The 16,414-nt window shown below is 45.8% G+C and overlaps 1 protein-coding gene across 4 annotated transcripts in view; it reads right to left on the reverse strand.

The window, feature by feature from the left end:
- Positions 1-16,414, reverse strand: part of MYO10 (myosin X) — a 229,685-nt gene that overhangs the window by 178,756 nt on the left and 34,515 nt on the right. For 2 of the 4 annotated variants that reach the window (XM_086676349.1, XM_086676345.1), the window contains exon 2: positions 1,220-1,318. The exons of 1 other annotated variant lie outside the window; for it this stretch is intronic. In XM_086676349.1, coding sequence (XP_086532475.1) covers positions 1,220-1,318 — 99 coding nt within the window. Of the gene's footprint in view, positions 1-1,219; positions 1,319-16,414 lie in introns of those variants that run through there. One more of the 4 variants, XM_086676351.1, reaches the window with a different exon arrangement.

Raw genomic sequence — 16,414 nt, forward strand, 5'->3', positions numbered from 1 at the left:
ACCCCCTTCTCTCTTCAGGTCTTAAATCTTTTTTTTTTTTTTTTTGAGTCCTTTGGTCGTACTGATATACTTAGAATATAGTAGTAAAACAAGTAGGTTGTTTTTGGACAAAGACCGTATTCAAGACCTGACAGAGGCAGATAAAACAGGAGTGCATTTCCATTTTGATTTAAGTAACCATATGCCTTTCCAAGTTTTTCTTTTGAAGTTTACCACTGGGTAAAACCTAGTTTTATCCAAGTCATCGACTTGGGATACAAACACTATGACACCTCTCCTACTTTACAATTAAACTAACAGCGATTTTTACTGTCACTTACCAAATAACGGCTTGCTATTTTACAATCGCTTGCTGAATAGTTGCCCTCTGCCCTGATTTTCAGGATATTCAGTGTAGCCTTCTTAAGACTACATCAACCTCTATTCCTTTTTTTTTTTTTTTTTAAAGTCCAAGGTAATGAATATATAGTGTAATAATGGTTTCAGGAGTAAAATTTAGTGATTTGTCACTTACACATCACACCCAATGCTCATCCCAAACAAGTGCCCCCCCTGAATGACCATCACCCATCTAGCCCATCCCCCCCAGCCAACACCCCTCCAGCAGGGGTCTTAAATTTTGATATGTGCCTCTGAAAAAGGGATCCCTCTGTAGCATTCAAATTCGTTTCCTTTATAAAATAGAGACACCAGCCTCCTTTCGCAACTGCCCAAATGTAATATTCGGTTTCTGAATTCACCTGTCTGTTTTCAGTGATACTACAGCCTTCATGTTACACTAAAGAACGGGGAACCAGAAGCAGCCCACATTCTCACTGGCAGACGCGTTATTTCCAACCCTCTCAGGAATCTCAGAATTTTAAGGGAAAGTGGAAATGAAACCAAGATGCACGTATCAATAATTGGGCAACTTTTCTCAAATGCTTGCACCCCTGTCCTTCTGGATCCTTTGGCGGGATTCCCGGGGGAGAGAATCAGCCAAGTCTAGCGCTTTTCTGCCCTGTACTGGCTAGAACACCGTGTGTGTTCCATTTGGAGAATTGGATTGCATCTCACACGCGACGGTGTATGTTACACATTCTTTCCGGGATTTGGTGTTCCCACTTAGAAACAACTCTTTAAGGTATGGAGGGTGGGGGCAGCGAACACGCATGCTCTAGTGGAAGACAACCCCGGGAGGCGGAGCACGGGCACCCTGAAGGCTGCAGGTCAAGCTCACCTGACCATAGTCTGTCCGGAAGACGACGATGCCCTCTGCGCAGGAATTGACAGTACTCGGAAAATGCTGGCCATTTTCTCTCAGCCAGACCCGTGTCCCCTGTAAACAAAACACACAAGATTGAACTAGGAGTTTGGACTGTGTTTCGTGGCAAATCACCACTCTCGAAATTACTGACTACGACATTCCTTTGCGGGGGGGGAAAAAAAAAGGTTTTAAGAAGGAAATGTTTTTCTCAGACAAGAATGGCTCCCCGGGAAGCATCGTCCCCAGCCTTCACTAGACCCCAAGCGTGACCCGGTGTCCCACCAGAGAATGTGGAGGAGGGAAGGAGAAAACGGTCCGCCCCGTGCTGCCGAGACACAAGCGCTTTACGTGGACGATCTCGGTTTCCCTCACGAACGCCCCCAGAGGCAGCCACTGTTGGCAAAGTCAAGTCGGAGAAGTGAAGGCCCGAAGGCATAGTAGCAACTAGCCCAGCATCACAAGATAGAGTACTTGACCCGGGCAGTCGGGTTCCAGAAACAAGTTTAACCAGATCGTGACAATGCTGCACCTCGTGATGAAGACTCTTTGGGACCTGCTGGCTCCCATCTTCCCAGGGCCACGCCCCACACACGTGCCCACATGGAGGGCATCAGAACACCCCACTGACTTCCGGCTGCTACCAGATCTAAGTGTCAGATGAACTCTCCAAGGGAGGGACTAAAGTTTTAGTAAAGATCAGAACCCAATCCACAGGTGACAAGTTTGCTAGGAACTCCAGCGTTCAAGACGGCAACTTCCAGATCCCAGTGTTAACCCCGGGGTGCTTTTTTTTTTGGTGTTGATTTTATTTCCATCTTTTGTTTCCCCACTGGACAAATGAAACAAGCATAGTATTTACCTTTCCAATGATGAATTTCCTCTTCCTTTGATTTCACAACATGAGAACCACTTGTTTCTAAGAACCAGTGATAAAAGTCTGAAGGAATCACTGGGGGGGTTACCGGTCAATTTGTAAAGAATTATCGCTATGCTGTACGCCCACGTGATGGAATGAAACACTGACCTTTAATACCGCATGAAGTTATTTCAACTGAGTTCAGTGTCCTCAATCCCAACAAAATTGACAGTAAACGAGCACACCCTTAGGACACAATGTGTTAACGTGGAAATGCTATACCTAAGTTATCACTCGAAACAGCACATACAAGGGCACCCGGGTGGCTCAGTCGATTAAGCATCTGACTTTGGTTCAGGTCATGATCTCACACTTCAGGAGTCGGAGCCCCACCTCGGGCTCTTTCCTGTCAGCTTGGAGCCCACTTCGGATCCTTTGCCCCTGCCCCCCTTCGGCCCCTACCCAACTGGTGCACACAAGCTCATGCTCCCTCACTCTCTCTCTCTCTCAAAAATGCATAAACGTTAAAAAAAACTTTGTGTAATAAAAAAAATGGTACTTACATCGAACAGCTTTTTCTAGAACTTTTAACCTCATTTTATTGGTCTACTTAATTTGTTTTGATTTCAAATGTTAAGTGAAATATTTAAAATATGTTACTTATAATTTATTCAGCTTGCAGTTTAAGGGACTACAACTGGCTTCTTGATAGAGCTGGTAGGGGATAAATAATATAGGAATTAAATTCATCATGGGGCGCCTGGGTGGCTCAGTCGGTTAAGCGGCCACCTCTGGCTTAGGTTATGATCTCGCGGTTTGTGAGTTCGAGCCCCACGTCGGGCTCTGTGCTGACCGCTCAGGGCCTGGAGCCCGCTTCGGATTCTGTGTCTCCCTCTTTCTCTGCCCCTCCCCCGCTCATGCTCTGTCTCACTCTCTCAAAAGTGAATAAATGTTAAAATAAATAAATAAACTTAAAAAAAAAATAACACACACAACATCAAGTGGGAGAAGTTCCCATCTCTGCATGCGTCAGTCACATACCTCTGATTGGCGGTTCGGGCTGAGACACAGGGAACGCCAAGAATGACACTTACAACTGCCTGTCCCTCCTGATTTATTAGCAGGCAGCTGCTTCGAAAAGGAATATTTACTCCCGCCATCCTCTAAGACTGTCCTGTCAAATATCACTCCATACCGAAAACACACCATCTGTAATGACCTAGAAAAAGACTCCCAAGTGCCTGAACTATTGTTTTCATCTTTTTTTTTTTGTTAAGATTTATTTACCTAAGTAATCGCTACACCTAACATGGGGCTTGAACTGACGACCCTGAGATCAAGAGTTGCACTCTCTACTGACTGAACCGACCAGATGCCCCATTTTATATATATATATATATATATATATATATATATATATATGTAGAGAGAAAGAGCATGCGTGGGGAGAGGAGCAGAGAGAGAATCAAGTAAGTGTCACACCGCCAAAGGGCCTGATCCCAGGACCCTGAGATCACTACCTGAGCCAAAACCGAGAGCCAGACATGCAACCAACTGGGCCACCCAAGTTCCCCCCCCCCCCCCGCCTTTTTTTTAAAGTAGGCTTCATGCTCAGCATGGGGCTTGAACTCACAACCCTGAGATGAAGACCTGAGCTGAGATCATGAGTCAGACGGTTAACTGACTGAGCACCCAGGCGCCCCATCTTTATCCCATTGAATTTACACATCAGAGACTGCAACATTTTAAAGCTCTGAGATACCTACACACACACACACACACACACACACACACACACACGCATTCAAATGGAAACTTTCAAAGTTCTATAAATAAAGTGAGAACTTTTACTCATTAGGTACAATCATGAAATCATAAACCACAGTCGTTCCTCCACCCTCCAAGTCCTAAGTCCAAAAGCATTGCTTGCTAGAACCGTCACCTGCACTATTTTTTTTTTTTTCTTACATCAAAATGGATTTCATGTGCTGCCCGATTATTAAAATTGTCTGTCAGGGGCGGCTGGCTCAGTTGTTCAAGCATCCGACTTCGGCTCAGGTCATGATCTCACAGTTAGTGAGTTCGAGCCCCGTGTCAGGCTCTGTGCTGACAGCTCAGAGCCTGGAGCCTGCTTCTGATTTTGTGTGTGTGTGTGTGTGTCTCTCTCTCTCTGTTCCTCCCCATCTCACCCTCTGTCCCTCTCAAAAATAAAGATTAAAAACAATTATTTTTAAAAATTATCTGTCTGGTACAAATCCGATATTTCGTCACGAGACATTGCCGAACTCATATAAATTGTCACAAGGATGAACACAAACCTCCAGACTTCCAGAGGCTATATGGCACGCAGACTCTTTCACTGGCTGCGGTGGTCCCTCCTACCTTCTCAGGTGAAGGTACCGTAAAGCCCTCTGTTGACACAGTCCTACATGATCAAACACACAGTTCACCTTCCTTAGTCCAAAGGTCTTTTTCAACAGGTGTGAAGAGCTGCTCGTAAGCAAGTTCTAGGAAATCCGCCCAGACTGCCAGTCGGAAGCTCACGGCCAGTTCTACTAGACCTACAGACAGCAGCTGTCTGCCACAGGTAGGAAGGGAAATGCATGTAAAACGTTCCCTTTGTTCCTTGGAAAAGCTTAAACCGGCAATGTTCATGAAATCAGACCTGCAAAGTAAAACCAAAGTAGGTATTTTTCCATAGATTGTTCTTGGTGGTTTCTCTGAGCCCCCGAATGTTCTGCTTCCATTCTATTGGAATAGAACACATATGCCCAGGTCCAGTAAAGAGGCCACCCACAGGCATTTAAAAATGAAGTCACAAGCAGACATTTACCAGACCATCCAAGTTGGGAGTGGGGAAGAAAAGTTTGCCCACCATATGCAAGTCATTATATTCTGTCATTGTTAAATAAGGCTGATAATGTACAATATGGCAACCTAGCATATGGAGAAAGCTCACAATTGGAGTTTAAAACCGTCTTTAAAAGTTTGATCATAACATACACATTTTATTAAAACTTGGACAAGTTTCCATCCTGATCTCTGAGACGGATATGTGTCAAGTTTAATAGCTAAAAATTTTCCTGCGCATAATCAGTCACCGGTAACATTTTTTTACCATACAAAGCACTTGCTCAAAAGTTCCCATCTCCTTTGATCTAGAGCAATCCTGTAAGATAAGGAGGCAAGTAATACCATCCCTTCTTCAAAAGTGAGGTTCCTAGGGGTTCCATTTTCCATCACCAACAAACGATTTCCTGGATAGGATTAAAAAAAATACTATCGGTGTTAGTGAGGATGTGGAGAAACTAGGGAGGATGTAAAATGGTACCCCCATTTAGAAAACGGTTTGGGGGGCGCCTGGGTGGCGCAGTCGGTTGGGCGTCCGACTTCAGCCAGGTCACGATCTCACGGTCCGTGAGTTCGAGCCCCGCGTCAGGCTCTGGGCTGATGGCTCGGAGCCTGGAGCCTGTTTCCGATTCTGTGTCTCCCTCTCTCTCTGCCCCTCCCCCGTTCATGCTCTGTCTCTGTCCCATAAATAAATAAAAACGTTAAAAAAAAAAAAGAAAACGGTTTGGAAGTTTCTTAAAAAGCTAAACACGATCTTGGGGCACACCTGGGTGGCTCAGTCAGTTAAGCGTCTGACATTGGGTCAGGTCACGATCTCGCAGTTTCTGAGCGTGAGACCCGCATCAGGCTCTGTGCTGACGGTGTGGAGTCTGCTTCAGATTCTCATCTGCCTCTCTCTCTCTCTCTCTCTCTCTCTCTCTCTCTCTCTCTCTCGTCTCAAAAATAAATAAAACTTAAAAAAGAAAAACTAACCACAATCTTACCCCAGGTTTCAACAATTCACCCTGGAGATCTACCTCCTTGAAAGAAATGTTTCAAAAGTCATGCGTGCAAATATTTGTAGCAGCATTTTTAATGGCCAAATACTAGAAATCATTCAAATGACTATCAACTGGTATAGAGACAAATAAAATGTAATAAATCCATGCAATGGAACTCTTCAGTAATAAAAAAAACAAAACAGCAAGCCACTGACAGAATAATCAATAAGGACGGATCTCAGAAACATTATGCTAAGTGAAAAAAGCCACACACAAAACAGTTCATAGTGTAGGGTTTCATTTATATGGCATTTCTGGAAAAGGCAAATCCGTGGACACAGAAAGCAAAGGAAAAGCTGCCCGGAGCGAAGTGTGGGAGGGACACTGACCACGAATGTGGAAAAAGGGAGCCCGGGGGTGGTGGAACAATTAGAAAGCTGGATCGTGTGGATAACCTTGCAGCTGTATAGATACACCACAGCTCCTTCAAATGTGGACATGTCATTGGCGAATTTTATTGTCTGCAATTAAATCTTGGTGATTTCAAATCATTAGGAAAAGTTAATTTCCAAACCTATATACTTCCCAATTGTACACGCACATTCTTAAGCATTCAAAAATGGGAAAAACCCAATCGCGTCTCTATAATTGGGCCACGAGAGACCAAGAAACATACACACACATGCACACACATGCACGCACACACACACACACGCACGCACACACACACACACACACACACACACACACACACACACACCCATAAAGATTCAGGGTAAGGGCTGAGTGAAAACTCCGAAGATTTGTGTTGAATTCCAGCCCCTGCTCTCTACTAATGTCAACAAGGGGGCTAAGTGGCCACGCTGGAGACTTGCCCAAATCAAAGAGAAGACTGGGGTAGAGTGTATCGTTGTCTCATGGTGCTCAGGTATTAGCCCCTCACCCTGGAAGATAATTCCTAATCTCCCGCCTATTGCCGACCTGGAGTGCCTCCTCCCTGGGCAAGGAATTTTATCCGGCTTTTCCCCCTGACCATGGCCATGCGAAGTCGCCTGAAATTGTTACCTCCTGGCCCTTGACGCACACACAGTTTGCTGATCCCTACTTTAAGCTAACGAAGATAAAATCGCCAGCACAGATTTCAACCTACTGTCACCCTTTTCAAAACTACTGCATTTCTCTTCTGGTTTTGAAAATGATTTTCTCTTCTGACCTCTGAAAACACTTAAGTTTAAAAATAAGGTAGGGAAACAACCCTAAAAAGAGATAATGAGGGGCGCCTGGGTGGCGCAGTCGGTTAAGCGTCCGACTTCAGCCAGGTCACGATCTCGCGGTCCGTGAGTTCGAGCCCCGCGTCGGGCTCTGGGCTGATGGCTCGGAGCCTGGAGCCTGCTTCCGATTCTGTGTCTCCCTCTCTCTCTGCCCCTCCCCCGTTCATGCTCTGTCTCTCTCTGTCCCAAAAATAAATAAAAACGTTGAAAAAAAAAATTAAAAAAAAAAAAAAAGAGATAATGATGATGGGCTTTAAATACCATGCTGTGTGGCATGTTCTAATTACAGATTCACAGAAAAGAGAACATTCTTTACCCAAACACACAACTGAGCCTTAGACCCAGAACACAGCAGCACACCCACTTTTCTCTTGTAAGTGCTTCCTTGGACCATGTCAAGTGCTACACTTCAGGGTTCTCTAAGAACCTGCACCATAAAATCACAATGTGTTTGGAAATTTGGTATTTTTTTAAAGACAAAGGGGACAAATAATTTTGTAACGGCTACATTAATATGGCTATTTAAATCTGTAGTAAATGCAGCAGCCAAAGGAAAGTTCTGTTCTTTTGCCTGCAATGATTTTTTTCTTTTGAATGAGAGGAACACGAGTAGGGGAGGGGCGGGGGGGGGTGGGGGGGGGGAGAGAGAATCTTAAGCAGGCTCCACACCCAGCACAGTCCCTGACGAGGGGCTTGATCCCACAACCCCGGGATCATGACCTGAGCCAAAAACCAAGAGTCGGATGCTTGACCGACTGAGCCACCTGGGTGCCCCTCTAACCTGGCATCTTCTAAGGTGTCTAATGTCGAAGTCGGGGGCAGGGCAGGGGCCAGGGGACCCTGCTCCTGACGATACTGAATTCCAGAAACTGGATGTAGATAACATATCATAGTATCAAGGACTTAAATGGCACTTTTTCTCCATTTTTTTTTATTTTTTTTAATGTTTATTTATTTTTGAGACAGAGAGAGACAGAGCATGAGCAGGGAAGGGGCAGAGAGAGAGGGAGACACAGAATGTGAAGCAGGCTCCAGGCTCTGAGCTGTCAGCACAGAGCCCGACGCGGGGCTCGAACTCACAGACTGTGAGATCATGACCTGAGCTGAAGTCGGACGCTCAACCGACTGAGCCACCCAGGCACCCCTTCTCCATTTTTTTAAATGGAGATATATTTGACGCGTGACATTAGCGTCAGGTGTATGGGATTCAATATTTGCATATATTATGAAATGATAAACACAGTAAGTCTAGTTAATGTCCATCGGCACACATGGTTGCAATTTTTTTGTGTGATGAGAACTTGGAAAATCTCCTTTCTTAGGAACTTTCAAATGTACAATACAGTATTATTAACTATGGTCGCCATGCTGTACGTTACATTCCTAGGACTTAACTCTAACTAGAAGTTTGTACCTTTTGACCTCCTTTACCTACTTCTCCCATATCCCTCCACTGCCCCCCACAAACCATTGAACTGCCCTCTGTATCTATGTTGTTTTTTGGGGGCGTGGGGTAGGGGTTAGATTCCACATATGAATGAAATCCCTCCTGTTTTACAGTCAATGGTTTTTCCACTGGAAGTAGAAACAACTCTTCAACATATTTTTTTTTTTTTAAATCCTTCTATTCCAATCCACCTTAAAAGACACATGGCTTTTATAACAGACCAAATGCTAATGCGAGCTCCTCAACTCAGCACTCGCGACATTTTGGTCGAGGTAATTACTTCTAGGGGGTGAGGGGACTGTCTTAGCTGGAAACCACCAAGCCAGAGTCATACAAAGTTCTGGAGCCACAGCCAAATTAGAGTTTTTAAAAACCACTCATCGTCCGTGACCTAATTGAAAGCAGACTCCATTGTCTACATTCTAAGAATTTCCACCACCTCCCAGAGTAGGATCAGCCCCAGATACAGCAGACCTGGGACAGATCTAATTTCTGGTGACATTAGAGCAGGTGCGTACAGAAGGGAGGGGACGGTGAGAGCCTGCCAAGTGCCGGACAGACATAAGGAAAGAGGTCCAGGAGGCAGACGGCTTGATGATGGGGTTAGAGGGACGCTCTCCTTTTCCTCCCTCCGTCCAGTCTGTTTTGTTTTTCATGTGAATTACAGCTGACTTTTGACGCTTGTACACAGATGCTTGAACTGTACAGACAAAAACCTGTCCTCTGTGCTCACAAACCCCAACAAAAAACTTGCCAGAAAGCTTGGAGACGGTGCAGACAGGAATGAAGAGAGGAGCAAAAGCCCATGTACAAAACGAGTGTGGGAAACGCGGCACGGACACAGCAGAGGGGGCAGAGCCCGCAGATTAGAAACACACGGGGAAGGTGAAGTCTACACCGCCTCCCCTCCAGAGGTGGCCCAGGAGGGGGCCTGGAAATGCGGTGGAGAGGCCGGGGAGACCACGGTGTCCTAGCATCCCCGCAGTGGCGGGCGGTCTCCCCACGCCCTGGCCACACAGCACGCACAGTGTGGGGCCCACGGGGCTGAGTGATCTCGGGCTCATTGCCTCCCCTCGTGACTGCAGGGGCTCGGACCTGAGGCTGGCAATCATTTCTGAACAGCCGTACCAGATTCCGAAGAGGCTTGCCGCAACCAGGCTCTAAGCGGAACCCGGGTGGCATTAGGCTCATGTCCCAAAGGACGCAGATTTCAACCAGGGGCCGAGGCCAGTGCTCCATCCTGCACTGGCTGCTGAGGAGGGCCAGGGAATCAAGGGGGGGCTCGAGAGAGAAACGGTAAGCATACAGCCCGTGATGATGGAAACGTGTGGCTTGAGGACCCCAAGTCTGTCCCGCTTTACCGCTGGCTGTGGAATGGTGATGCCTTTCGTTTTCCATACAGGCAACCCCGACAACCATCGTATGCCCACCAGAGCTGATGGGCCACTGGATTCCAGAGGAAAACGTGTTGCTGACGTTCTGCTTCAGACTCAGAGACACTATCCACCCCCGTCCCCCTGAACCCTGAGATTTTGCCACAAGGGTTAAGTAACTCCACAGACAGGCCGACCCAACTCCTTGAGGATATTGCGGAAGTACTGTATATTTTTATAAGAAATGTATGCCAGCTATGTGTATGTACATTATATTTGTAACTTTCAGCTACATCATCCACGTCATTATTAACATCATTTCCTGGCCTCACCTATGGGCCTAAGACCCATAGGTAGACATGTAGTGTCTCAAACAACTCAAGCACATCTTTAACAGTATGGCTGCAAAGAGAGGAACATGTGCATTCATGATGCAAAGTTCACAGACAATCCGTCCCATGTCTTTATTTTTTTATTTTTTATTTAAAAAAAAATTTTTTTTTTCAACGTTTATTTATTTATTTGGGACAGAGAGAGACAGAGCATGAACGGGGGAGGGGCAGAGAGAGAGGGAGACACAGAATCGGAAACAGGCTCCAGGCTCCGAGCCATCAGCCCAGAGCCTGATGCGGGGCTCGAACTCACGGACCGCGAGATCGTGACCTGGCTGAAGTCGGACGCTTAACCGACTGCGCCACCCAGGCGCCCCCCGTCCCATGTCTTTAGATAGGATCCCATGCCCCCACCTGCCAAGAATCATGAGGCACTCCCATTTTTTCCTGTTGTCCTGCCCAGAGGGTCAAACTCTGTTACCACCATCGGCTACCTGGACGGCAGCTTCCTTGCAGAGGATCACATGAAAAGTACACAAATGACAGGAGGTAAAAAGCAGGGAAAAGAAGAAAACCGTCCAGAAAAAAACTAACCTTTGCTCACTCTTCCCCAGATACAGGTACAAAGGCTCATTGGTATCCTCCACTCTCGATTCAAAGTCAAAACCGAACAAATGGTGCTGAAGAGCAAGATGCCTCAATTATGAACATGTGATGCTATCAAGAGTTCATTCCACGGTTACAGGGTTCCGACCTTGCCAACCAATTCAGCCCTGATTTTATATTCTATTTTTGTCTACCTTCTTTACAATTCCTTAAGATGGCTTTTTTAAAAAATTAAATTTAATTTTTTTAAATGTTTTTATTTATTTTTGAGACAGAGCATGAGCAGGGGAGGGGCAGAGACAGAGGGAGACACAGAATCTAAAGCAGGCTCCAGGCTCCGAGCTGTCAGCACAGAGCTCGACGCGGGGCTCAAATTCACGGACTGTGAGATCATGACCTGAGCTGAAGTCAGACACCCAACCGACTGAGCCACCCAGGTGCCCAGATTTAATAAAAAAAATTTAATATTTTTGAGAGAGAGAGAGAGAGAGAGAGAGACAGAGTGTGAGTGAAGGAGGGGCAGAGAGAGACAGGGAGACACAGAATCCCAAGCAGGCTCCAGGATCCGAGCTGTCAGCACAGAGCCTGACACGGAGCTCAACCTCACGAACAGTGAGATCATGAACTGAGCCGAAGTCGGACGCTTACCCAACTGAGCCACCCAGGTGCCCCAAGATTTTATTTTTTAAGCAATCTCTCATACGCAACACGTGGACAGAATTCATGACCCTGAGGATTAAGAGTTGCACGCTCTAGTGACTGAGCCAGCCAGGCACCCCCTTAAAATGGCTTTTCGGTTGCTCTTTTAAACTACAGTGACTCGAAACTATCTCAGAAACCATTTAAATCTGAGGGTAATGAGACATCTCCAAGTTGCTGAGCTAATCTCAAACACTGAGAATCCAAGGAACAAAAATCAAACTAGTCCATCCGTTAGTTAATCGTTTATCACACAGCCAACACACGTTTATTTTTTTTTTTTTTTTTAATTTTTTTTTCAACGTTTATTTATTTTGGGGACAGAGAGAGACAGAGCATGAACGGGGGAGGGGCAGAGAGAGAGGGAGACACAGAATCGGAAACAGGCTCCAGGCTCTGAGCCATCAGCCCAGAGCCCGACGCGGGGCTCGAACTCACGGAGCGCGAGATCGTGACCTGGCTGAAGTCGGACGCTTAACCGACTGCGCCACCCAGGCGCCCCAACACACGTTTAAAAGAAAACAAACCAGTGCTAAGCAATCAGTTAGTACACCTGAAATTTATTCATCTATGTATAAGTCACTTGATCCATAAGGCCATCCATCCATCCACCCACCCACAAGTCCATTCATCCTATAAACATCTTTTGAGGCCCCTATTATGTACCAGGCACTATGAAAGGTTCAGCAGAAACAAAATCGCTGCTGCCCCCGAGAGCTTACAACATATCCAAGAGAAAGTTTTCCTTTTCTAATACCTTCCCCATCGACTCTCTTCCAAAGGAAATAATAATTACAAGGAGACCAAGACAAGAGAGACAAAGGAGCCAATGGAAGAAAGGACGTGTAGATTTTATAAAATGCAGAAAACTGTTCTGGTGCTAAGAACTCTCAAACACTACTGAGAAATCCTCCCTAAGGGACTTAAAACTGAATTCCATTCTTCCTTCCAGTGGAAACAGGAGGAGATACAGAACAGAAGGGGTAATAAGAGACCATCACAAGACGCTTGTACTCTTCATGGAATAGAATACCAGACATCCTTTACCACTTATTCCTAGAGTTTATGGCCCTTTCCTAATCTTGACCAGAATAATTAAAAAAAAAAACAAAAAAAAAAAAAAAAAAAAAAAAACCTACAGATAAAAACTGATAGGATCATCTTAATGAAATCCTGTCCTGGCTGCTATCTATTTTTAGGGGGAAGAAAACCCCTCCAACTTACTTGGAACAGGACTTTTGTCAGCATTTCCTAAAAACAAATAAACCAAGAACACAGTAGGAAATAAATAAACTTAAAACAGCTATCTCTTACTTCTGCGGCACACACAGTGATTCCTTTGCAGAATTTTATTAAATTTCAAAAAAGTTATTTTGCATACAATCATATTTCCTGAATTAAGAGGTGCTTAAAAAAAGAATCTAATCGGGGCACCTGGGTGGCTCAGTCGGTTAAGCGTCCGACTTCAGCTCAGGTCATGATCTCGCGGTTCATGGGTTCGAGCCCCGCATCGGGCTCTGTGCTGACAGTTCAGAGCCTGCTTCGGATTCTGTGTCTCCCTCTCTTTCTGCCCCTCCCCCACTTATGCTCGCGCTGGTTTACAAGCGTGCACGCTCTCGCTCTCTCTCAAAAATAAACATTAAAATTTTTTTTAAATTTTTTTTAATGTTTATTTATTTCTGAGACAGAGAGAGACAGAGCATGAATGGGAGAGAGTCAGGGAAAGGGAGACACAGAATTGGAAGCAGGCTCCAGGCTCTGAAACTGTCAGCACAGAGCCCGACACGGGGCTCGAACTCACGGACTGTGAAATCCTGACCTGAGCCGAAGTCAGATGCTTAACCGACTGAGCCCCCCAGGCGCCCCCCCAAAATTTTTTTTAAATAATCTCAATCAATCAAAAAGGCAGATTATATATTGGCAAGAATTCGGAGAAACTAGAACCCACATACACTGTTGGTCAAAAGGCATAATGGCACAATTGCTCTGGAAAACAGACTGGCAGTTCCTCTAAAGGGTAAACATAATGCTTCCGTATGACCCAAGAATCCCACTCTGAGGCATATTACCAAGCGAAATGAAAATATACGTGCACACATCAAAACCTGTATACGAGTGTCCACAGCGGCCTTATTCACGACAGCCCCAAAGTGGAAATAACCCTCATAGCCCATCAACTGATGAATAGATTTTTCGATGTGTGCCCCATCCATTCAATGGAAGATCGTTCAGTGATGCAAAGGATCACATTACAACGTGGATGAGGCCCGAAAACATCGTGGCAAGGGGAAGAAGCCACAAGGAACCACACGTTGCCTGATTCCATTTCCGTGAAATGTCCCGAAGATAAATCCATGGACGTCGAAAGCAGGCGGCTGGCTGCCTAAGGTTGGGTGAAGGTAGCGACTGGGATTGGGGAGGGATAGTAATACATGTGGGGGTTTGGGGGTTTGTTTTATTTTTGTGGGTGGTGAAAACCTTCTGGAATCAGCAGTGACGGTTGTGCAAGTATTCGTATATGCTAGTATTAATATATACTAACGTACTTGTACGAGTAATTAGTGAATATGCTAAAAACCACTGAATTGTGTACTTCAGAAGGTGGATTTTAGGAAATGGGAATTACATTGCAAATCAAAGAGGAGAGGAAGAAAGGCCAACCAGAAATCCAGGCGGAATCACTTCTGACTTCATTCCCTCCCTGGATCCAACTACCCCACGGCCATCTACACCCCCGGCCTCCCTCACCCCATGCATACGTCAAGAAAGCCTTTCTGGTTTACAACTGCTTTTCATTGAGTAGCTTTCACAGAGAGGTATCAGTTGCCATCTTTGTAAATGCATGAATGTCATGACTTTAGGGAGACATCCAGAAGGCAATTCACTCAACAAGAAACTTACGCAGATGACCACAACCGGTTTTTATATGCTTTCCCCAGAACATCAAAACCATAGTTATTTCAGTGCTTTGACTGTTTGATGTAGGACAGGATTTAGGTCATGAGTATGAACAGAAGGCAGGAATGGGTTGGTTTTACTTGCTGTTGAATCTCCAGCACCTGGAACAGGGCTGGACATCCTCAGGGAGGATGAAGAATTAAGTAATTCACTCTCAATCGAAAACCCTACCCGAGTGCTCTGCTCAATGCCCAGCAAATGCACGCGCCATCTGCTAGAACAGTGCTGTTCACAGAGATGATGGACCACAGAGGGTTTCAGTACAAAGTCTGAGAAACCCTACTGGACGCTCCCTAGAAGGTGTGGACTCAGAAGTGAATTAGCTGAGGGACCATCCAGCTTGTCTGTTACACAGGGCACGAGAGGACACGAGATGGAGTTGACATGGCTTACGGAAACGCTCCAAAGCCATGGGGCTCTTTGACCCGTCGTGGCAGCACCTACATCTGGGACCTTGCAGGCACCTTCGGGTCACATCTAGGATGGCTTTCAGCCATCATATTGCTTTCACAACTGGCTTTGGAAAGCCTTGCTAGAGAATCTAAGAACGTGCAGGCCTAGTTTAACCATGTAAACCAACCTTTTCTCCAAAATTACAACTTTGGATGCTTTTCGGTTGCAAAAGACTTAAAAATAACTTATCAAGGGGTGCCTGGGTGACTCAGCTGGTTAAGTGTCCAACTTCGGTCTAGGTCATGACCTCACCGTTCCTGAATTCAAGCCCCGCATCGGGCTCTGTGCTGACAGCTCAGAGCCTGGAGCCTGCTTCAGATTCTGTGTCTCCCTCTCTCTCTCTGCCCCTCCCTCATGTATGTTCTCTCTCTCTTAAAAATAAACATTAAACATTTTTTTTAATTAGAAGAGAATAAAAATAACTTAGCAACACAAACTACACCCACCAGGAGAGTGATGGGGGTGGGGGCTGAAGAGGACAGAAACATTTTTAAATCACGTAAGTGCCTGTATTTGTTCTACTTGCTATATACTGAGACTTTCTCTAAATAAAATTATTTCTCTCCTATACCAAAGGCATTTTCATTTCTCTCCATATTCAATATCTTCTTGGGTTCCACAGAGATCTGGGAAACAGAATGACACTTATTAAGAAAGGTAGCATGGGGTGCCTAGGTGGCTCAGTCGGTTAAGAATCTGACTCTTGATTTCAGCTCAGGTCATGATCTCAGGGTTGTGAGATTGAGCCCTGGTTCAGGCTCTGCTCTGGGCGGGAAGCATGCTTGAGATTCTCTCTCCCTCTCTCTCTCTCTCTCTCTCTCAACAACAACAACAAGGCAGCATGTCTAACAACCCAACGGCAATGCCACTGGTAATTCAGGACAAGTTAAAGGAGATGCTCTTCCAAGGACGTGGGCCTGTGCACCTGACCGTGAGGACCAGTGAGGCATGAGGACACCAGGGCACCTACAGTGTGACAAGCCAGACAAGTTGTGGAATGGAATGGGATGTGTGGTTTTAACTGTTGTTTTAAATCACTTTCTGGGACGCCTCAGTGACTCAGCTGGTTAAGCATCCAACTTCAGCTCAGGTCATGATCCCGTGGTCCGTGGGTTCAGGCCCCGCCTTGGGCTCTGTGCTGACAGCTCAGAGCCTGGAGCCTGCTTTGGAATCCGAGTCTGCCTCTCTGCCCCTCCGCTGCTCGCGTTCTATGCCCCCTTCAATGGCCTTGACAGTTTTGGGGAGTGCATGTCAGGTATTTTGTAGAATATTCCTTGGTTGGGGGTTTTTCTCGTGGTTGGGCTGGAGTTCGGTGGTTTCCAACAATGGTTCAATCCAGGGGG

Source organism: Puma concolor, chromosome A1 (assembly GCF_028749965.1).
Source record: "Puma concolor isolate L17-30 chromosome A1, mPumCon1.1.hap2, whole genome shotgun sequence".
Lineage (NCBI taxonomy): Eukaryota > Metazoa > Chordata > Mammalia > Carnivora > Felidae > Puma > Puma concolor.